At 41.3% G+C, this 23,268-nt stretch overlaps 1 protein-coding gene across 6 annotated transcripts in view; it reads left to right on the top strand.

The window, feature by feature from the left end:
• The window catches only part of LOC115156113 (uncharacterized), a 306,615-nt gene extending 289,164 nt beyond the window's left edge, over nucleotides 1–17,451 (top strand). For all 6 annotated transcript variants that reach the window (XM_029703423.1, XM_029703424.1, XM_029703425.1 and 3 more), the window contains 9 exons: nucleotides 7,065–7,223; nucleotides 7,454–7,621; nucleotides 10,987–11,038; nucleotides 11,252–11,441; nucleotides 11,557–11,593; nucleotides 11,871–12,115; nucleotides 12,303–16,767; nucleotides 16,894–16,972; nucleotides 17,252–17,451. In XM_029703423.1, the coding sequence (XP_029559283.1) occupies nucleotides 7,065–7,223; nucleotides 7,454–7,621; nucleotides 10,987–11,038; nucleotides 11,252–11,441; nucleotides 11,557–11,593; nucleotides 11,871–12,115; nucleotides 12,303–16,767; nucleotides 16,894–16,972; nucleotides 17,252–17,406 (5,550 nt within the window). In that variant the 3' untranslated portion in view covers nucleotides 17,407–17,451. The remainder of the gene's footprint in view (nucleotides 1–7,064; nucleotides 7,224–7,453; nucleotides 7,622–10,986; nucleotides 11,039–11,251; nucleotides 11,442–11,556; nucleotides 11,594–11,870; nucleotides 12,116–12,302; nucleotides 16,768–16,893; nucleotides 16,973–17,251) is intronic.
• The last annotated feature ends 5,817 nt before the right edge of the window (nucleotides 17,452–23,268 follow it).

Raw genomic sequence — 23,268 nt, 5'->3', positions numbered from 1 at the left:
GTAGTGAAGACATCAAAACTATGAAATAACACATATGGAATCATGTAGGTACCAAAAAAGTGTTAAACAAATCAAATCTACTTTATATTTGAGATTCTTCAAAGTAGTCACTCTTTGCCTTGATGACAGCTTTGCACACTCTTGGCATTCTCTCAACCAGCCTCATGTGGTAGGTCACCTGGGATGCATTTCATTAATTAACAGGTGTGCCTTGTTAAAAGTTAAGTAAAGGAAGTTCTTTCCTTCTTAATGCGTTTGAGCCAACCAGTTGTGTTGTGACAAGGTAGGGTTGGTATACAGAAGATAGCCCTATTTGGTAATAAGGCCAAGTCCATATTATGGCAAGAACAGCTCAAATAAGCAAAGAGAAACAACAGTCCGTCATTACTATAAGACATGAAGGTCAGTCAATCCGGAAAACTTTTGAACGTTTCATCAAGTGCAAAAACCATCAAGTGCTATGATGAAACTGGCTCTCATGAGGACCGCCACAGGAAAGGAAGACCCAGAGTTACCTCGGCTGCAGAGGATACGTTCATTAGAGTTAACTGTACCTCACATTGCAGCCTAAATAAATGCTTCACAGAGTTCAAGTAACAGACACATCTCAACATCAACTGTTCAGAGGAGACTGCGTGAATCAGGCCTTCATGGTCAAATTGCTGCGAAGAAAGCACTACTAAAGGACACCAATAAGAAGAGACTTGCATGGGCCAAGAAACACGAGCAATGGACATTAGACCCGTGGAAATCTGTCCTTTGGTCTGATGAGTCCAAATCTGAGATTTTTGGTTCCAAGAATGTCTTTGTGAGAGTAGGTGAACAAATGATCTCCGCATATGTGGTTCCCACCATGAAGCATCGAGGAGGTGTGATGGTGTGGGGGTGCTTTGCTGGTGACACTGTCTGTGATTTGTTTAGAATTCAAGGCACACTTAACCAGCATGGCTATTATAGTATCCTGCAGTGATACGCCATCCCATCTGGTTTGCGCTTAGTGGGACTATAATTTATTTTTCAACAGGACAATTACCCAACACACCTCTAGGCTGTGTAAGGGCTATTTGACCAAGAAGGCGAGTGATGGAGTGCTGCATCAGATGACCTGACATCCACAATCACCCAACCTCAACCCAATTGAGATGTTTTGGGATGAATTGGACCGCAGAGTGAAGGAAAAGCAGCCAACAAGTTCTCAGCATAGGTGGCAAGTCCTTCAAGACTGTTGGAAAAGCATTCCAGGTGAAGCTGGTTGAGAGAATTCCAAGAGTGTACAAAGCTGCTGTCAAGGCTTTGAAGAATCTCAAATATAAAATATATTTTGATTTGTTTAACACTTTTTTAGTACCTACATGATTCCATATGTGTTATTTCATAGTTTTGATGTCTTCACTACTATTCTACAATGTAGAAAATAGTAAAAATAAAGAAAAACCCTTGAATGAGTAGGTGTGTCCAAACTTTTGACTGGTATATACACACATATATATACATACACACAGATATAAGACAGATATAGCTTCTGTTGCCTGTTTGAGTATTTGTTTAATAGCCTACTGATTCTGTGAGCACCAAGCCTCATGCACCGGCAAAATGTTGAATTAAGCAATTTCACAGATTTGGCTGTTTTTAATCTTTGCTATGCTGTAATAAAGGCTTTACAATTTTTTGGTCGTTAGAACAGACTGGTATTGCTTAGAATTTATTTAGTGTTGTTTACACTGTTCCAAATGGTCAGAAAAAAACAATATTGTAATCTAACAGCAAATGTTTGGCACACATAATACTCTGTCAGCGCTTGCTCCTATACCCTCCTTGTTCTTGACCACCAGTAGTTTCCACAACTAAGTCAAATGTCTTCCACAGATCTGAATTTCCCTTTCCCTCCTAAGCAACCAGTAAACATTCACCCGTTTGGCGTTTATTTTTCACATCCTCCGCATCCATTTTGCTGTCGATATTACTGTGTTCGGAGTTTGTTATAACCAATTTATTGATTTGATTATGATAGGCTATAGGTCAGGCCCTAATTGTCACATGCATGCGATGCTTACATGTTTCACATAAAGAGAGCAAGGCTGAGGAAATAGGCACCTTCTGAGAGCCAATGGAAGCCTTAGAAAATGTCATGTTACAGCAGAGATGCTGTATTTTCGATAGAGATGCAACAGAAGGACAACAAATTGTCAGACAAGGCACTTCCTGTATGGAATCTTCTCAGGTTTTGGCCTGCCATACGAGTTCTGTTATACTCACAGACACCATTCCAACAGTTTTAGAAACTTTAGAGTGTCTTCTATCCAGATCTACTAATTAATTATATGCATATTCTCGTTTCTGGGCAAGAGTAGTAACCAGTTTAAATCGGGTACGTTTTTTTATCCGGCCGTGCAAATACTGCCCCCTAGCCCCAACAGGTTAACGGGATTTTATCTCGAAGGTGTCCTCTAGAGGTTAAGTGTTTTCAAACGTGGCCCCTTTCAGACAATTTGTGAACTCAGTGAGGTTAGCTTAATTTTTGTGCAGTGTGAACACGCCAAGGGAACCCAGACCCCTCAAAGAGCCCCGAGGCAAACCAAAACAATCTCAAGAGGTGGTCTAACGTAGGCTCCCTTTGGCTCAGTTGGTAGAGCATGGTGTTTGCAACGCAGGCATGGTGTGTGCAACGCCAGGGTTGTGGGTTTGATTCCCACGGGGGGCCAGTACAAAAAAAAATACAAAAAAAATGCATGAAATGAAATGTATGCACTCACTACTGTAAGTCGCTCTGGATAAGAGCGTCTGCTAAATGACTAAAATGTAAATGTAAGTTCGATTCGCTTGAAGTCTGTGTTCGGTTCCCTTTGTTAGGGCAATGTGAACACAAATCTCTCCATGTTCGCTTGTCATTATTCCCGCACCATACACTAGACTACTGCAATACAGTTTCCCCTTCCATAACCTCCTACATTGGTGGCACAAAAGAGATAAGATGATGTTCAGGTTCACAAAAATATAGGAATGCAACATGTAAAGTGTTGGTCCCATGTTTCATGAGCTGAAAGAAAAGAACCCAACAAATTTTCCATACGCACAAAAAGCTTCTCTCATTTTGTGCACAAATTTGCTTACATCCCTTTTAGTGATCATTTCTCATTTGCCAAGATAATCCATCCACCTGACAGGTGTGGCATATCAAAAAGCGGATTAAACAGCATAATCGTTCATTACACAGGTACACCTTGTGCTGGGGACAATAAAAGGCCACTAAAATGTGCAGTTGTCACAACACAATGACACATATTACTGAAGTTGAGGGAGTGTGCAATTGGCATGCTGACTGCAGGAATGTCCACCAGAGCTTTTGCCAGAGAATTGAATGTTCCTTTCTCTACCATAAGCTGCCTCCAACTTTGTTTTAGAGAATTTGGCAGTAGGTCCAACCGGCCTCACAACCGCAGACCAAATGTAACCACGCCAGCCCAGGAACTCCACATGCGGCTTCTTCACCTGCGGGATCGTTTGAGACTAGCCATCCAGACAGCTGATGGAACTGTGGGTTTGCTGAACCGAATAATTTTTGCAGAAACCGTCTCAAGGAAGCTTCTCTGCGTGCTCGTCGTCCTCACCAGGGTCTTGACCTGACTGCAGTTCGGCATCCTAACCGACTTCAGTGGGCAAATGCTTACCTTCGATGGCCACTGGCATGCTGGAGAAGTGTGCTCTTCAAAGATGAATCCCAGTTTCAACTGGACCGGGCAAATGGCAGACAGCGCGTATGGAATCGTGTTGGCGAGTGGTTCGCCCAATGTGGGCGGTGGGCTTATGGTATGGGCAGGCATAAGCTACGGACAACGAACACTATTGCATTTTATCGATGGCAATTTGAATGCAGAAATAAAGTGATGAGATCCTGAGGCCCACTGTCGTGCCACTCCTCCGCCACCATCACCTCATGTTTTAGCATGATAATGCACTGCCCCATGTCACACGGATCTGTACACAATTCCTGGAAGCTGAAAATGCCCCAGTTCGTCCATGGCCTGCATACTTACCAGACATGTCACCCATTGAGCACAATTGGGATGCTCTGGATCAATGTGCATGACAGCGTGTTCCAATTCCTGACAATATTCAGCAACTTCGCACAGCCATTGAAGACGGGGACAACAATCCACAGGCCACAACCAAGAGCCTGATCAACTCTATGCAAAGGCGATGTGTGGTGCTGCATAAGGCAAATATGACTGCAAGGCACTTCAGAAGGTAGTGCGTACGGCCCAATACATCACTGGGGCAAAGCTGCCTGCCATCCAGGACCTCTACACCAGGCGGTGTCAGAGGAAGGCACTAAAAATTGTCAAAGACCCCAGCCACCCCAGTCATAGACTGTTCTCTCTACTACCGCATGGCAAGCGGTACCGGAGTGCCAAGTCTAGGACAAAAAGGCTTCTCAACAGTTTTTACCCCCAAGCCATAATACTTCTGAACAGGTAACCAATGGTTACCCGTACTATTTGCATTGTGTGCCCCCCCCCCTCTTTTACGCCGCTGCTTATCTTATATGCATAGTCACTTTAACCATACATCCATGTACATACTACCTCAATTGGCCCGACCAACCAGTGCTCCCGCACATTGGCTAACTGGGCTATCTGCATTGTGTCCCACCCATTATGTCAGTGTTGGAGCCCCTGGCTATCCATAAATAAAACAAGAATATGGGTCCGTCTGGTTTGCTTAATATAAGGAATTTGAAATTATTTATAGGTTTCTATTATAAGTATATTTTATCCAATTACATTTTTGATACTTAAGTATATTTAAAAACAAATACTTTTAGACTATTACTCTAGTATTTTACTGGGTGACTTTAACTTGAGTAAAAGTAAAGATACCTTAATAGAAAATGACTCAGTCATGTATGACAATTGGGCACTTTTTCCACCACTCCACTGGTTCTGTGTATAAGCCATTTAGCACTTTTACCCGCCACGATCATGCTTGCTTCGTCCCGGAAAGTATCGTTCCTAGAGATACTGAATATGCCGCTAGTAGAAACGTTATTTTCGTTTGAGTGTGTTGATCAAGGACGCCTGACTACGTACGGAAGCTTCTGCAACTAGTCGTCTGTATAAACAATGGTTCGTTGCCGGGCGAAGCAATGGCCATGCACGTATACATTTTACGTATGGGTGCCCCCGGGAATCGAACCCATAATACTTGCGTTGCAAGCGCCATGCTGTACCAACTGAGCTACAGGACCACAGACAACAATAGCCAACGTTACGTTTCTCTCAAGATTAGAATACTTGTGTTGTAGCTATACAGTAACACGTTAGCTAACGTGCTTGCTAGCTAGCCACAGTAGCTAGCCAGAGCTACAGTTTGCGTCCATGCCATACTTCACATACAGTTAATTCAGGTTTAGCTCATGTCAGCTGCAATACACACACACGTACCTGGAATCATTTGTAATAACTGGCTCTCTGAAGTTAATTTTGCTGCCACCACGGTGAACCACGCGTATTTCTGCGTGCGCCACCATCTTTTCGAATTTCAACTATGAACCTTCGCCTCTGACCCAACAACACATGGCATGCTTCTGTCCTTGTTTATTCAAAACTGGTTCGTAGTCGCCCTCAAGCGGTCCTCTCAAATTACTTGCATTTGATTATTATTATTATTTTTATTTATTTATGATTTAAGCTTATTTAACTAGGCAAATCAGTTAAGAACACATTCTTATTTACAATGTTATGTATTGCTCATCATTGTTGTCGGCTGTTGTTTACTTATTTATTTGTTGTCTCATCACATTATTTTACAAAAAAAACCGGAAACGTAGCTAATACATCAGTATTTATTGTTTCGACGGGTCTTTTTAGTGGTATGGGGTTCCAGTATGGCGTCGCTGGTCGCATTGATTGACAGATCATCCCTGAAGTTGTTTTATTACGTAAAAGTTCTTTCACATTATGACGTTGGCTGAGTTACCGTATAAAATGCGATAGCCTTATCTCTTTGGTAATCACTTGGTTAAGTTTTACGTGATGAGAACATAAGCTCCAGTCATAGACTTTAACCATGGAGGATAATAAGGATAATAAGGTAAGCCTATGAATGGTTAACAGAGAAGGCCTATGCAGTGGTGTAGGAACCGATGCACCGTCTTTTTTTTAAATGCAGCGGCAGGGACCACAGGGTATACAGGACATCCCGCAAGTAGTGGCAGCTGGGTGGCGGTGTGGGCCAACGTTAATGTTCCGCTCATATAATCATTTTAAATATTGTAAAAAAAAAAGTATGCATTATAATAACCTATGGGACTTGTTATAAATAAAATATGATCCTTGCAAAGATAACAGCAGTAGGCTACTTATCATAATTTTACCTAAATTATTATAATAATAGGTGACTCCATAACGCATTAATTACGAATCTTGATATCAGGCAATAGGATCTATGTGTATTTATAGCGAAAACCTGTACTGTGTAGTCATTTTGTTAGTTATTTAGCAGTCTTATGGCTTGGCGATTGAAGCTGTTCAGGAACCTGTTGGTATAATTGTGTAATTACACCAAGCCCCCTCGTGCATTATTGTGTAATTATAAACCAGGCAGTTTGGGTCCTGGATGCTTATTGGCTGAAACAGCATTTCAGCCATGTGTATATACGACAATATACCACGGTTATGATGCAAAAAGACTTGTTACTGTTCTATTTATGTTGGTAACCAGTTTTTATTAGCAATATGGCACCTCAGTGTTTGTGGTATATGGCCAATATACCACAGCTAAGGGCTGTATCCAAGCAGTTTTGCCTAAGAACAGCGCTTAGCCATAGTATATTGGCCACTATAAACTGGGTGGTTCGAGCCCTGAATGCTGATTGGCTGAAAGCTGTGGTATATCAGAGCGGATACCACGGGTATGACAAAACATTTATTTTTTACTCTTCTAATTAAGTTGGTAACCAGTTTATAATAACTCTGCGTTGTGTCGTGCGTAAGAACAGCTCTTAGCTGTGGTATATTGGCCATATCCATGAGCATTTAAAAAATGGTCTAATTTGTTCCAATCAGAGTTTAAACGAAGATGATCCACATGATCATCAAAGTTTGGAAGGTCAAGTCCAGAAAATGAAGAAAGATATCCTGAGTTTAAACTATCCAGAAGATAGTGAAGTGAAGGATCCCCTGCATCAGATCGAGCTGAAGGCTGTGACAAGGAGAAAAGTTAAGGTGAGACAATAGATTGAGGAGAGAAAGGGAAATCTGGGGTCTTACCTGTCCACACTCCAAACCTGTCCAATATGCCATACAACATGCTGTTGTGAGGTTGGAGGGTAAATTGTCCTTACAACAGACTTCCATAATAATATTCAATCACCAATCGTTTACCCTAGCTCTTCTCAAAGGCCTGTATAGCAACGGCAACATACAGTATGTCACTGACTGTATTGTCTTTTTAGACAAAGAGGAGGACCGGTGCCAACAGGTCCACAGTTGAACAGAGCACTGATACTGATGCAGCTGAGAGAGATTTTGTTGATAATCAGAATGATGAAGATGAGGAAGAGGTGAAGAAGGATCCCCTGCCTCAGATGGAGCAGGATGCCGTGAAGAGAAATAAAGTCAAGGTAAGGGAATAGATTGAGCAGAGATGTGGATATTTGTGATATCTTTCATGTCTATAACCTGACCCTACAGCATGTTGTTCTGAGGAAGGTAAATTGCCCATACAATACCCTTTTATCTCCTAATAGTAAATCTAGGGCTGACCCCATTTGGTCGATTGTTTGGTCGATAGGCTATTGGTTGACTGGGATTTCTTAAGTCGAGCAGTCGCAAAAGTTTTTTTTCTTCATGGTGCACATGGACACCTGTCTGATTCGCGCCTGTCACAGTTGACTAATCCATTGCCGAGGCCACAGTGATGGCACAGTCCATCACGCTAAGACGTGATACTGAAATTGTATATGGTTATATTATGTAAAAATAATGGTGCAACACTAATCAATCAAATATTATTTTATAACAAATGTGCTTTCTCCCGCGTTGGATACGGTCGCTGTCCGTGGTTCTGAAACATAATCTTCAGTGCGCCGTAGAATTGGGGCCCTTCCCTATGTTGGTATGTGCATAATAGCAAAGTTAACCAGCATATTGGGATTGAGAACAATGCTGCAGAGGCAGCAGCAGCAGCAGAGACGGGGAAACAGCCCTTGCCTTAGCCTAATTGTCTAAGAAGATTGAGGAGAGAAGAAAACACAACTTAATTAGGTCTATAATCAATAGCCTAATTGTTAAATGTGCCTGGCTTTGTAAATCATCCATATATATATTACCAGTCAAAAGGGTTTTTCTTTATTTTTACTATTTTCTACATTGTAGAATAGTAGTGAAGACATCAAAACTATGAAATAACACATATGGAATCATGTAGGTACCAAAAAAGTGTTAAACAAATCAAAATCTACTTTATATTTGAGATTCTTCAAAGTAGTCACTCTTTGCCTTGATGACAGCTTTGCACACTCTTGGCATTCTCTCAACCAGCCTCATGTGGTAGTCACCTGGGATGCATTTCATTAATTAACAGGTGTGCCTTGTTAAAAGTTAAGTAAAGGAAGTTCTTTCCTTCTTAATGCGTTTGAGCCAACCAGTTGTGTTGTGACAAGGTAGGGTTGGTATACAGAAGATAGCCCTATTTGGTAAAAGGCCAAGTCCATATTATGGCAAGAACAGCTCAAATAAGCAAAGAGAAACAACAGTCCGTCACTACTATAAGACATGAAGGTCAGTCAATCCGGAAAATGTCAAGAACTTTGAACGTTTCATCAAGTGCAAAAACCATCAAGTCGCAAAAACCATCAAGCGCTATGATGAAACTGGCTCTCATGAGGACCGCCACAGGAAAGGAAGACCCAGAGTTACCTCGGCTGCAGAGGATACGTTCATTAGAGTTAACTGCACCTCACATTGCAGCCTAAATAAATGCTTCACAGAGTTCAAGTAACAGACACATCTCAACATCAACTGTTCAGAGGAGACTGCGTGAATCAGGCCTTCATGGTCAAATTGCTGCGAAGAAAGCACTACTAAAGGACACCAATAAGAAGAAGAGACTTGCATGGGCCAAGAAACACGAGCAATGGACATTAGACCCGTGGAAATCTGTCCTTTGGTCTGATGAGTCCAAATCTGAGATTTTTGGTTCCAAGAATGTCTTTGTGAGAGTAGGTGAACAAATGATCTCCGCATATGTGGTTCCCACCATGAAGCATCGAGGAGGTGTGATGGTGTGGGGGTGCTTTGCTGGTGACACTGTCTGTGATTTGTTTAGAATTCAAGGCACACTTAACCAGCATGGCTACCATAGTATCCTGCAGTGATACGCCATCCCATCTGGTTTGCGCTTAGTGGGACTATAATTTATTTTTCAACAGGACAATTACCCAACACACCTCTAGGCTGTGTAAGGGCTATTTGACCAAGAAGGCGAGTGATGGAGTGCTGCATCAGATGACCTGACATCCACAATCACCCAACCTCAACCCAATTGAGATGTTTTGGGATGAATTGGACCGCAGAGTGAAGGAAAAGCAGCCAACAAGTTCTCAGCATATGTGGGAAGTCCTTCAAGACTATTGGAAAAGCATTCCAGGTGAAGCTGGTTGAGAGAATTCCAAGAGTGTACAAAGCTGCTGTCAAGGCTTTGAAGAATCTCAAATATAAAATATAAAATATATTTTGATTTGTTTAACACTTTTTTAGTACCTACATGATTCCATATGTGTTATTTCATAGTTTTGATGTCTTCACTACTATTCTACAATGTAGAAAATAGTAAAAATAAAGAAAAAGCCTTGAATGAGTAGGTGTGTCCAAACTTTTGATATATATATACAGATATAAGACAGAAATAGCTTCTGTTGCCTGTTTGAGTATTTGTTTAATAGCCTACTGATTCTGTGAGCACCAAGCCTCATGCACCGGCAAAATGTTGAATTAAGCAATTTCACAGAGTTGGCTGTTTTTAATCTTTGCTATGGTGTAATAAAGGCTTTACAATTTTTTGGTCGTTAGAACAGACTGGTATTGCTTAGAATTTATTTAGTGTTGTTTACACTGTTCCAAATGGTCAGAAAAAACAATATTGTAATCTAACAGCAAATGTTTGGCACACATAATACTCTGTCAGCGCTTGCTCCTATACCCTCCTTGTTCTTGACCACCAGTAGTTTCCACAACTAAGTCAAATGTCTTCCACAGATCTGAATTTCCCTTTCCCTCCTAAGCAACCAGTAAACATTCACCCGTTTGGCGTTTATTTTTCACATCCTCCGCATCCATTTTGCTGTCGATATTACTGTGTTCGGAGTTTGTTATAACCAATTTATTAATTTGATTATGATAGGCTATAGGTCAGGCCCTAATTGTCACATGCATGCGATGCTTACATGTTTCACATAAAGAGAGCAAGGCTGAGGAAATAGGTAATGCTTTTTGTAAACAAGTTAGGGATTTCGGTAATAGAACTTTTCATTCAGAAACGAGGAAGAAACGAAATGGCTGAAATGATCTTGCATCTTCAGCATGGACAGCAGAATAAACACTTGCTGTTATGCGGTGCCTTTTCACTGCAGTAGGGAGGAGAGCGAGACAACGTGCGCCTGTCACACAGGCACTCGCTGTCATTTATTTTAATACAGTGTCACCATCGGGCTCTTTCTTGAGTCATTTGTGTGTCTTAATTATTTAATCAAACAGTGTGCTTAAAGCATCAGACAAGCTCAGTGCCTATGTAAGTGATTGTATTCAAACACATAGGGTGTGTCTGATATGGAAAAATACATTTTAACATTAGAACAGGATGACTCTCGGTCGACAAAGTTTTTTTTTGTCGGGGACAGCCGACAACTCTTGCTCTACTCAAAGGGCTGTATTGGAATGGCTTCATACAGTATCTACGTGTATATCATTGACTGTATTGTCTTTTTAGACCAAGAGGACCAAGAGAAACAAAGTGGAGCAGATCACTGATACAGATGCAGGTCATAAATGAAACTCTAATTTCACTGAATGTAATCCTTTTGCATGTAAATGTGATTTAGTATGGGCATCTATTGAGCAGAGGACTAATAGCAGAGTGCACATGTTATCCTTTCTTGGGTACTTAACTTCACAAAGTACACAAAGTTGGCTAACCTCAGAAGGTTACATGTTTTCTGACTTCTTTACCTTGGTGAATGCTGCTTTGGACACAGGTCCCTCTACATCTGTGGAATTCTCTAGGATGGCAATTCAGGGGACATTTCACCAGGGACAATCTAATGAAAAGATCCTAAGTGAGTGTGTCTCCAGGGCCTGTCAGACCAGGGCTCTTGACCTCCCGCCAATCAATCCGGATGCTTTCAACCCGATTATCATCCGGTTTCTGGAAAAACTTACTGAGGAGTATGTCCAAACTTCTATTGTAGTATTTGAATACAATGTCATCTGGAGGATTTTATAAATTGTATGTGTGTTGGTGTGCTTTTTGGTGCTAAAAACATCTAATTATCTCCTATAGGCAATGGAGGCAGTTAAGCATTGGCAGGATGGACCCTGTAAGTCCCTTAACCTTGAAAATTATTCATAGATATATTAATAGATGTTTCAAGAAAATTAGATACAAGCCATTTATCTGTCTACAGTATCATCCACATTATCACAAACAGTTACATTCAAAGAGCTTTTTAGTAGCCTACTGCTTTTCATGCTTTCCAATATATGCCACTTTCATGATTCTCATGAACATATGTGAGATTGTTGGTATCTCTTCGAGGAGCTTGGTTTCAGAGCCCGGCTATGAGTAATCTACTTACACTGTTTTCGGTCCTACAGGTGATGAGGGCACTGCTTGCAGAGATGTGCCTGGAGATTGTGCGGTTTGTATCTGAGGCCATCCTGGAGGTCATCATCCCTGCAATTTTCCGTTTTGTACGGATATACAGCCATGTGTCTCCAGTATCCGGCAAGTCTCTGACAGAATTAGAGACATCTTCTAGCACAAACCTGAAGGTTCGCAAGAGTGGCAGCAGAAAATCCTCAAGGTCTTGCGCGGCCAAATCAAGCTCCTCTCGTAATGGGTATGTTCAGTCATTCCTAAAGAAACCGGTTTCACCTAACTATTCATAACCCATATTGTGAAAATATGTTTTGTTATCTGTATAACAGTTTACTCTTAATGACTGATTACTGAATTATGCATTAATGTGACTACAGTGTCTACTATCGAATATGGAATGCTGTATTGTTTGCTTTGTATTCTCAAAGGTCTCAGACAGTGTTGCCAAAGACTCAGGGAGATGGTGAGTCTATATCATCTGAGCCACTCAGTGACTTTTTTGGGATCACTGAGGACAGTCTCCTCACTAGTGTCCAGGATTCCTTCAAAGAGTCGCTGAACAATGTCCTCTGTATCCAAAGAGAGGGCCAGGTAGACACTCAAAGTCTATCCCGGGTTATTGTTGGAGAAGTGTCAAAGAAGGTCAATTCCATAATCTCTGTGGCCATTCAAACTCCAATCTCTGGGCGAATGTCCCCTGTCATTTTTGCCAGTGGTGGTGTCTCCAGCACCAAGGTGGTTGAGGAGATGGTGTCTGGCGTTTCCAACATACTTCAGATGTTCATTAATGGGCAGAGTGTTGAGCAGAGTGTTGTTTTCAGAGAGGATGGTGTTGAGGTGGATATGACACATTTAACAGGACAGGTCATGACAGCCCTCAGTGGCACTGTTTTGAACTTCAGCAATAAGGAGGAAAATGAACCCGACAAGAGGGAACTGCTTTGTGTTGTTGCTGACCATATGAAGATGCTTGAATCTTGTAAAAGTTCTGAGGAGATGCTAAAACAAGGAGAGAGCAACCTCAATATCAAAGGTGCCAAATCTAGTCTTCATCTGTCAACACAAAGTATGGACAGACTACTCACTGAGGAGTTTCAGACCAAGGCCACCGAATCGATCCGGGAGATCGTTAAAAGATTCAGGGGTTGTACATCATGTTGTTCTGGCACTACATCATCTAGTCCAATTCCTAGGATAGGTGAGATCGGAGACCTTATGATCGACCATGAGGCCTCTGAGTTGGTAAGTACCTTTGTTTCAGACATGGACAATCTTACCCAGGCTATCAGGGCATCCTGCTCTCCTGCACAGAGTGAGCAGATCCTTCTTGAAAACCATCAGAGTAAGATCTGGTCTTACACTGTTGGTTGTTACTACAACACGAAAAATACGCTGAAGAGGCTTTTTACCTGTCCAGAAAAAGGGTATCTCTCAAGTACATTTGTGGAGAGCACAAAAGATTCTTTCACAATGGTTCCAACTTTGTACCTGGACGTCGGTCATTCCAGTAATGGTGAGGCTGACACATCGGACTCCATTTCTTGTAAACCACTTTTAATAACCCCCTCATCCATGAATGAACAAAAAGGACAAAGTGAGACCCCAAAACCTCTCTTGGCTCTCAAAAAGTATTTGCAAGACCAAGTCCTCCTTGACACCACAAAAGCGATTGCCAGCCAGGTTCTAGTCTTGTATAAGACTGAGGTGATGGAGAAGTTGTCATCTTCTGCTGGAGAGTGTGATTCTGAAGAGTCTCTGGAGGCCACTCTATTTGTGGATGGCATCATGTCTGACTTGAATGACTTCACCAGTTCTTGTTCTGCTTCACCATCTGAGTTGTTAGACAGTGAACAATGTCTCTCCGATCTCACTTTTCCACTTGGTCTGCAGGACAGCACCACCAACAGTGAATCTACCCAGAGTCTTCCAGTTATAAATATGAAGAAACTCTCCAGTATGTCTTTCCAGACAAAGGCTAGAAAGGCAGTGAGTGAAGCTCTGAGATCTGTCAACCCCTTTACAACCAGCTTACAGGGAGACTCTGAAGCATCTACATTACTGGACACTTTTGTAACAGATGTGGATACTATTGTTCAGTCCATGCAGACACATGAATCTGAAATTCTCAGAATTTCAAAAGGGAGCACCCTTTCTGCTGCTCGTATTATATATCATAGATTTCGACAAATGCTGAGGCGGTTTCTCACTCCCTGCCAAGACTCTGTAAAGGTCATCGATGGTGTTACACCAATACATGATGAGACTCTCAAACAGGCTTCCAGTGAAAGTTTAGATTCTCAGGTGACTTGTAATAGTGATTCTCTTGAAATCCAAGCGGACTTTCAAACCTGTACCAAGGAGGTCATTAGTCAGATCCTCACTGTGTATCACTCTGAGGAATCAATGGAGGAATGCCTCTCTAGCCTAAAAGGAGATACAGAAGACCTGTCCAAGTTTTTGGATGCCGTTGTTTCTCAGATTGACGTCCTTGCCGCCTCCAAATCATATTTATCTGTTGATGACTATGCTGTCAATACACAGGACAATTTGCATGGTGAGATCAACAATGATGAAGAGGAAGCATCCTCTAGAAGTCTTAAATCCACAGCCTTTGACAAACTATGTACTGAGGAGTTTCAAACTAAAGCCTCACATATGGCTGGTGGGATCCTTCAATCAGGGTTGATTGGCATTGTAAATGCCAGCCTTGATGGTAGAAGTGCAGACATTTGTGCAGAGTCCAGTAATGATGGTGACGATAGAGATGTCAAAATCCTTCAGAAGAGTGGAACTCCATCTTTATTCACCTCTTCTCTGCACACCAATTCTGCAGCATCCAACATCGTCATAAATATCACTAAAGACCTTAATAGCTTCACCCAGATGACTAAAATGTCTGATGCTTCAGTGTCTGGCCAGTTAGAGAGATCCCTGTCAGCTTCAACCCTTCCTGTCAGTGTTCACAATGGGGCCAATGTGAAAGGAAAGATAATTTGGCCAGGCACTGTTAACCTGTTCAACAATGTGTTCACCAAGGTCAAGGATTTTTTTGCCCAGCAACAACCGGTCCTCCTAGACAATGTGGTTGAGGCCCCTAAACATGTCGAATCCGTATGCAGAACAGCTACTTCTACACAAATGACTTACAGTGAACATGAAGGCAGCCAGGCCAGCATGGTAAATTATTCCAAAGCCTTAATTAGTCAGACTCTGATGACAATCCAGAGGAGAGTGTCTATGTCAGAGAGGATGAGCACCTCAGAGAAAGGCCTCTTGACTCGTTCCATTGTGGGCTCCATGTTGGAGGATGTTGACATGGTGAGAACTGATGGACACGAGATACATCGGCCATCCTCCTCAAAGTCCTCCCTGTCCATCACCTCTGCCATGACCAGAGGGTCCCAGAGTGATTTTACAAATTCTCTTCCAGGCACTCCAGTCCCCAATGAGTGGCCTGTTGAAAGCTATTGTCCTATCATTAGGAGTTCGGTCATTGATATGAGTGACTCCTCAACTCATTCACAAGGGTCAACAAATTACACAAGGCAAACCATCTCTGCCATAGTTGACACTGTTATGGAGGTCATTCCAAGAGAAGATACAGAACACATAGCCACTGCAGATGATGTCACTTCTTTGACAAGAAGACTTGCGAGACTCAGCCCCAGGGATGGTCTTCAGAACTTCTCACATGAGCTCACTGACAAAGTTTATGAGCTCATAAAAAGTCACAACACCCCCCAGGCTCTTTTTGTGCCAGCTGGCAAGAGCGTGTCTGACTCTATTCTTTTGAAGCTGAAGACAGGATTGAATGCTTCTGAAGAATCCAGGGAGTTTCCATCTGACCTTGTGTACTCCTTTGCTAAGGAGTCAATAAAACGTCTGCTACAGCAGATTGTCCCCTGGCTTCCTCCACCATCACAAGGATCAGATTTCTGCCAAACTATCGTCTCTGATGGTTCTCTGCAGGACACAAGTCGGCTTATCCCGAGCTGTTCTGCCATCTCCATTAGTTCCTCACAGGTTTACTCTGACACAAAGAGCCTTTTCACCAATATAATGGTCAATCAGGTCATGGATACCTGTTCTGTGGCCTCCAATTCATCAGAAGAATTATCAGAGTTGATGAACATAATCAATGGGTTGTCCCCAACTGATGCTGGAACACTTGACTCTGACAGACCGGCTCTTATGACCACTAGCCGTCAGTCTAGTGCCAAATCATTGCCTGGACCCTCTCTGTCTGGCAGCAGCACACACAACGGTGGAACTGTGGATATTCAAGTTTTAGGAGAGGTGGAATCCAAGATGGACAACAAAGATCTGGAGATGTCTAGTGTCTCTGTGCATCCATCAACTCCATCAGCCATGGACTCTGATACATATACATCATTTGACTCCACTAGCAATGACTACACCTCTTTGGTACTTTTACTGATTGTTAGATTGCTGTCAATGATCCCTACCCCTATCACATTACTGGAATCCTCTGACATTGGTGAAACATCAAGAGTTCTCACAAAGAGGATTCTGTCTGAGTTCTGTGGCACCTCAGGCCTTGAACCAACTCAAGCCTACCCCCAGAATCTGAAAATCAAAAAGATTTTCAAGGCTGTCTACAAGGGGCTTCTTCAAGAATTCGGGTCAGAGAAGATGCTCCAGGTTGCAATGAAGTCAACGGATTATGCATTTGACGATGCCCTGGTCAAATCATTAACTAGGGAACTACTAACTAAATGCAATGAGGCTAACTCTTCACCTCCCTCCATGACCCAGTTGCCATCACACAATGCACTTGGCAATGACGAGGTAGGTAATTCTAGTCTTCCAACAACTGGTAAAAAGGAAAAGAAGAGAGGAAGATTCAGCGCTCTCTGTGGACTCAACCTAAAGGTACATATGTCATCAAAATACAAATTATAAAGATTATTTTTATTAAATACGTACAGTATGATGGTAAACACTGATACCTTTTGTGTGGAATTTCTCCTACTGTACAAATGACTGTTTGTTACCCAGTGTACAAAGAAGGTCAACAAGAAGAACCACTGCACTCCAACACCTTCCCAGAACCAGACCCCTGCCGTCAGTGAAACAGGTAAGTCAATACACTCAAATGTGTACTGAACAAAAATATAAACGCAACATGCAACAATTTAAAAGATTTTACTGAGTTACAGTTCATATAAGGAAATCAGTCAATTGAAATACGTTCATTAGGCCCTTATCTATGGATATCACATGACTGCTACCTGCCGCCCTACATTTGTAAATTATGTAGAATATTACAATTTAAATAATAATAATGCAATACTAATTCTTCAGACTAACTAGGGTCAGTTAAAGAAAATGTTATGTTTACATTTTTTCCCCCCAGCAATTGTCAATGATCAAGACTCCTGCCAAACAGAGAGTGTATGCTCCACCAAGAAGAAACCAAGGAAGCGTTCGCTCATTTCCAGGATGTTTTCAGCTATAGGCAAAGCCTTGTCCAGCCCCTTTACTTCCTGCTATAAAAGGAAGACCACCTAATCTATATTTCAAAATAAATATTTTAAATAAACATAATTACATTAATTCCTCATGTTGAGTGTTTTTCATTATATATTATTGGATGATATAACGTGTAGAAGTTGTATAGTTGACTATATTACTTTTACATTTAAGATACATTAAAAAAAACATAAGAATAGTGTACACTTCTAGGTACAGTTGAAGTCTGATGTTTACATACACCTTAGCCAAATACAGTTAAACTCAGTTTTTCCCAATTCCTGACATTTAATCCTAGTAAAAATTCCCTGTCTTAGGTTAGTTAGGATCACCACTTTATTTTAAGAATGTGAAATGTCAGAATAATAGTAGAGAGAGAGAGAATAGTAGAGAACAGCTCCAAAAATTACTAAAGGACAGGACGCAGCCCGGCAACCCTAATGCCTAAAACACGCAGTGTAAATAGGAAAATGCAATATACCCCTACGTGCCCAAAAGGCATGACACACAAACAATCCCACACAAATCCCCAAACGAAACAGACAAATTAAATACCCCACTAATTGACTAACACAAAACAGGTGCAGACCTAAACAGACATAACCAAAAGACACAGAAACCTAGATCGGTGGCAGCTAGTAGGCCGGCGACGACGACCACCGAGCACCGCCCAACCGGGGAGAGGCGCCAACTTCTGTGGACGTTGTGACAAGAAAATGATTTATATCAGCTTTTATTTCTTTCATCACGTTCCCAGTGAGTCAGAAGTTTACATACACTCAATTAGTATTTGGTAGCATTGCCTTTAAATTGTTTAACTTGGGTCAAATGTTTCGGGTAGCCTTCCACAAGCTTCTCACAATAAATTGACTGCATTTTGGCCCATTCCTCCTGACAGAGCTGGTGTAACTGAGTCAGGTTTGTAGGCCTCCTTGCTCGCACATGCTTTTTCAGTTCTGCCTACAGATTTTCTATAGGATTGAGGTCAGGGCTTTGTGATGGCCACTCCAATACCTTGACTTTGTTGTCCTTAAGTCATTTTGCCACAACTTTGAAAGTATGCTTGGGGTCATTGTCCATTTGGAATACCCACTTGTGACCAAGCTTTTACTTCCTGACTGATGTCTTGAGATGTTGCTTCAATTTAAAAAACTTCTTACGACAACCCGATCCCGTCACCGGGACTGAGTTTGACAATAGCCAGTGAAAAATCAGAGTGCCAGATTCAAAACCACAAATCTAATCATTTCAATTTCTCAAACATAGGACTATTTTACATATTTTATAGATACACTTCTCCTGAATCGAACCACGTTGTCCGATTTCAAAAAGGCTTTACAGCGAAAGCAAAACATTAGATTATGTTAGGAGAGTACATAGACATAAATAACCACACAGCCATTTTCCAAGCAACTAGATGCAACACAAATACCCAAAACACAGGTAAATGAAGCACTAACCTTTGACGATCTTCATCAGATGACACTCCTAGGACATCATGTTACACAATACATGCATTTTATGTTCGATAAAGTTCATATTTATATCTAAAAACAGCATTTTACATTGGCGCATGACGTTCAGAAAATATTTTCCCTCAAATACTGCCGGTGAATAAGCAGTACAATTTACAAAAATACTCGTCATAAACGTTGATAAAATATTAAACTGTCATTCAAAGAATTATAGATGAACATCTCCTTTATGCTAACGCTGTGGAAGATTTCAAAATAACTTTACTGGGAAAGCACACTTTGCAATAATCTGAGTACTGCGCTCAGAAAAATACACTACGCAATACAGTTAGCCGCCATTTTGGAGTCATCTAAAATATTAAACAGCATTAGAAATATTCACTTACCTTTGATGATCTTCATCAGAAGGCACTTCCAGGTATCCCAGGTCCACAACAAATGTTGTTTTGTTCGATAAACTCCATAATTTATGTCAAAATAGCTCCTTGTTGTTCACGCGTTCAGTTCAGCTACTCCAAATGTAGGAAGCGCGCCGAAAATTTCACGACGGAAAGTCAAAAAAAGTTATATTTACGTTCGTTCAAACATGTCAAACGTTGTAAAACATCAATCTTTAGGGCCTTTAGAACGTGAAAACTCAGTAATATTCCAACCGGACGAAACCAGTGTCTTGAAAAACGTTTTGGAACAGAGCTACCTCTCGCGTGAATGCGCGCCAATGAACTGATGTCCTTCCCTGGGTCACCAACTTCCCAGCCTTCTTGTTCGGTCTCTGTTCATCATAGACGCCTCAAACAACTTTCTAAAGACTGTTGACATCTAGTGGAAGCCTTAGGAAGTGCACAATGATTACTGAGTCACTGAGTGTTTGATAGGAAATGACTTGAAAAGAGTCCATCCATCAGATTTCCACTTCCTGGTAGGATTTTTCGTCAGGTTTTTGCCTGCCATATGAGTTCTGTTAAACTCACAGACATAATTCAAACAGTTTTAGAAACTTCAGAGTGCTTTCTATCCAAATCTACTAATAATATGCATATCCTAGCTTCTGAGTTTGAGTAGGAGGCAGTTTAATATGGGCATGTATTTCATCCGAACGTGAAAATACTGCCCCCTACCAATATGAGGATATCAACATAATTTCCCCCCCTCATGATGCCATCTATTTTGTGAAGTGCACCAGTCCCTCCTGCAGCCAAGCACTCCCACAACATGATGCTGCCACCCCTGTGCTTCAAGTTTGGGATGGTGTTCTTCGGCTTGCAAGCCTCCCCCTTTTTCCTCCAAACATAACGATGGTCATTATGGCCAAACAGTTCTATTTTTGTTTCATCAGACCAGAGGACATTTCTCCAAAAAGTGCAATCCTTGTCCCCATGTGCTATTGCAAACTGTAGTCTGGCAGAACAAGATCCGGATCCTTAGCATTGAGAAAGAGGTTTCTGGAGGGGCGAGGGTTTTGAAATAAGACACAGACTGGTGAGGAAACTTCAAACTTATTTCCCTATTCACTTTTCCTATTGTAAACAAGTGAAATAGATCAACGGTGCATGTGAAGGAGGCATACAAGGTAATGTGGATGGAGAAGGAAATGCATTGCTTTACAATGACCATCAGGGTGTACCCTTTCCATGCATACTAAATGTCTGCACTTTGTGACTTGACCTACATTGCAAACTCCTTGAATATGACCATAGCGCGTGATTTATAGCCTTTATGGGGGTAGGTGGTGGGGGTGGGAGATTCTTATGACATTGCCAGCAATAAGATTTGAGTTATATATATTTTTAAAGACGAGGGCTGTAGCTCCTCCCCAAACTCGCCTTACTCGGTACCGGGTCCAAAACAACCGTTCAGAGTTGAAAAGGTTTTAACTCAAATGAACTCAACTGAAACTAAGTTGTTCAGCCTTTCTTAGTTTTCTTGGCTAACAGAAGATTTTGTGATGGCACTTTATGTTACGATATTGTTTGCACTGGTATTCACCTGGTATTCATTTACTAGAACATTATGTGGTATCAATAGGTCCTTTCTGTTACTTACTTTCAACACAATTGGTAACTACGTATCTGGTTGGTACTAAAACGGTAGCTACCAGTTTTAATAAATCCTAAACAGTTTGTAACGATCAGTAATTTAAAGTCAACTTTTTGGTTATTATTATGTAATTACCATTTTACCATATAATTTCCAAGTAAATACCGGGTCATTTCTATGCCATAAAAAAGTTTGAAAACATTTCTGTGACTAGGCTTGACTCTTCAGGTCACAGTTCAACCTGAGCTGGTAACGGAGAGGTGAAGGGGTGAGTGATTTGGGAGGGGTCTTGTGTGGAATGCAGAGCACCCTTTCACCCCTGAGATCAGAGTAAATGGAACTAATCAGAAGAGACCCCCAGAATGCATTGTGGTTGACCTGTGTGAGCTTGGTCTGTATGCTTGTGCTTCAGCCTCCCGAGTGGTGCCCTCAGGCTGTACCACACCATGTGCACTCTCACTCTCTTTGAGAAGCAGTCACTACCTCTCTCAGTCACTACCTCTCTCAATCTCTCATTGATTTGAAGTCTTTTTTTTTAGATGGGGATTGGGGGTGAAGATTCAGGAGATAGCAGAAAAGAGACACACAGTGGGGGCTTTATCCACAGCAAAAATCTCAGAGATGGAATTGGGTGTGAGATTCACTGCAGTATTACTCAGTGCTGTTTCATCCAGAACGGTTCGATCCAAATCTGACTGGTATTTTATACAACATCCCCTCGTCTTGCACCAACATGTATCTAGACGTGAAGATGTGAGCACAACACCACTGTGTTAATTTGATCAAAGATGTGGAAAGATTATTTAAAGACATCATGACAACATTGGTATATAGAGCAGAGCCATTTTCTGTAGGAACATAGCTGACATGATTTCTTATTCTACATGTCAGAGTGGCATATTTGTTCTACACAATATATCCTACCTGAAAGTTTCACAATGTTGTGCCCTGCTGAATGCAGCCCAGTGATGGTTAAGAGGTGTAGGTGAGTGTTTCATGTGGTCCTCCCGGACCTCTCTGCTCTACTGCTATCTCATTTCGTATATGTTATTTTCTGGTCTAGCTAGTTCTGTTCTGCTCCCGAGTTGTGTGCAACTGATCTGCTAAATGCCGTGCTCTACTCTATTCTACTGTGTTCAGTTCTGCTCTATGCAACTTAGGTCTATGCTGAGTTTTGCCCTGCTTCATTCTGTTCTGATTGGTGTTCTACTGTGATGTGGAGCTCCTTTATATTCTGTTCTGGGCAGTTGTGTCTCTGCATTGGAAAGCATTGTGCAGCCTATCAAAATGCATCAGATATTTTATTCTTCACAACTGTTCTTCCCAAAGTAAAACATTTCTAAACTGGTGATAACTCCATATTGTCATTAATTGAGAAATGTATTAATTGATTTGTTTTTACTGGTTTGTTGTGAATGTGAAGCAAGGGTTTTTATGCTTTTGATTCCCCAGCACTGTTTACTGTTTTTGTTTTTAATTCACTATTTTCATTAGCTCCAGTACAGTTGATATATAAAGCATCTAATTCCGGTCCAAACAGAGGTTCACATAATTATGTCTTTGAAGCTTTTGAGCTCTACCCACAATACCACCACCAACATCCAATTGGAAAAACACGAGACAATTTACTCCAGGCAATGTCACTATCCCTTGAGTAATGTTTCAGCACCCTCTAGTGGTTAATTGTCAGATTAGATTAGAGAAGGTTACTGCAGACTAATAACTTTGCAATACAGCAAGGCCCTCAATTTAGACTGCTTTCCCTCCCATAAAACGCACACGTAGTCTGTTAAAGCATGGGAACTTCAAGTAAATGTATTGTGAATGGACCAAAAGAGAATACGCTCAAATTGTATTCCATCACTCTATTTCTATGCTAGTGCCATAGTGTTACACCCAATATATTCATCTCTACCTTTATTTAGCCAATCAACTCTTTAAAAACCAACTGCCAGAATCCAACCATAGTATTTGGTCTGTAATCGATACTGGTAGCTCCTCAAACATGACTGGGTGCTCCTTAAAATAGAAAACATTGGCTAACGAGGCTGGCAATATCCCCTGCTTAGACATTATAATGGGGTAATAAGAACTGTCAAGACTAACAATGCACTACAACTGCATTCTTAGCAGTATTCCTTTCAGCTCTACTTAGTGATGGCAATATATTCGTTTTTAGTTATTTAGTTTCCTAGTTATTGCTGACTTCATGAGTGGCTCACTGTAGCATTTTACTTCATGTTATTACAGTAAACGAGAAATCCCTCAATCTGCCATATATTTTTCAGGTTCACATAAATAAAGTAATACTGCCATTGCCTTGGGGTTTTGTTAGAAGTTTATTGGTATCCAGAAGTCCTGATTTGATGGGTTTGACTCTGCATCTCCT

Source organism: Salmo trutta, chromosome 20, assembly GCF_901001165.1.
Source record: "Salmo trutta chromosome 20, fSalTru1.1, whole genome shotgun sequence".
NCBI classification, from domain to species: domain Eukaryota; kingdom Metazoa; phylum Chordata; class Actinopteri; order Salmoniformes; family Salmonidae; genus Salmo; species Salmo trutta.
This window is presented reverse-complemented; position numbering and strand designations above follow the sequence as displayed.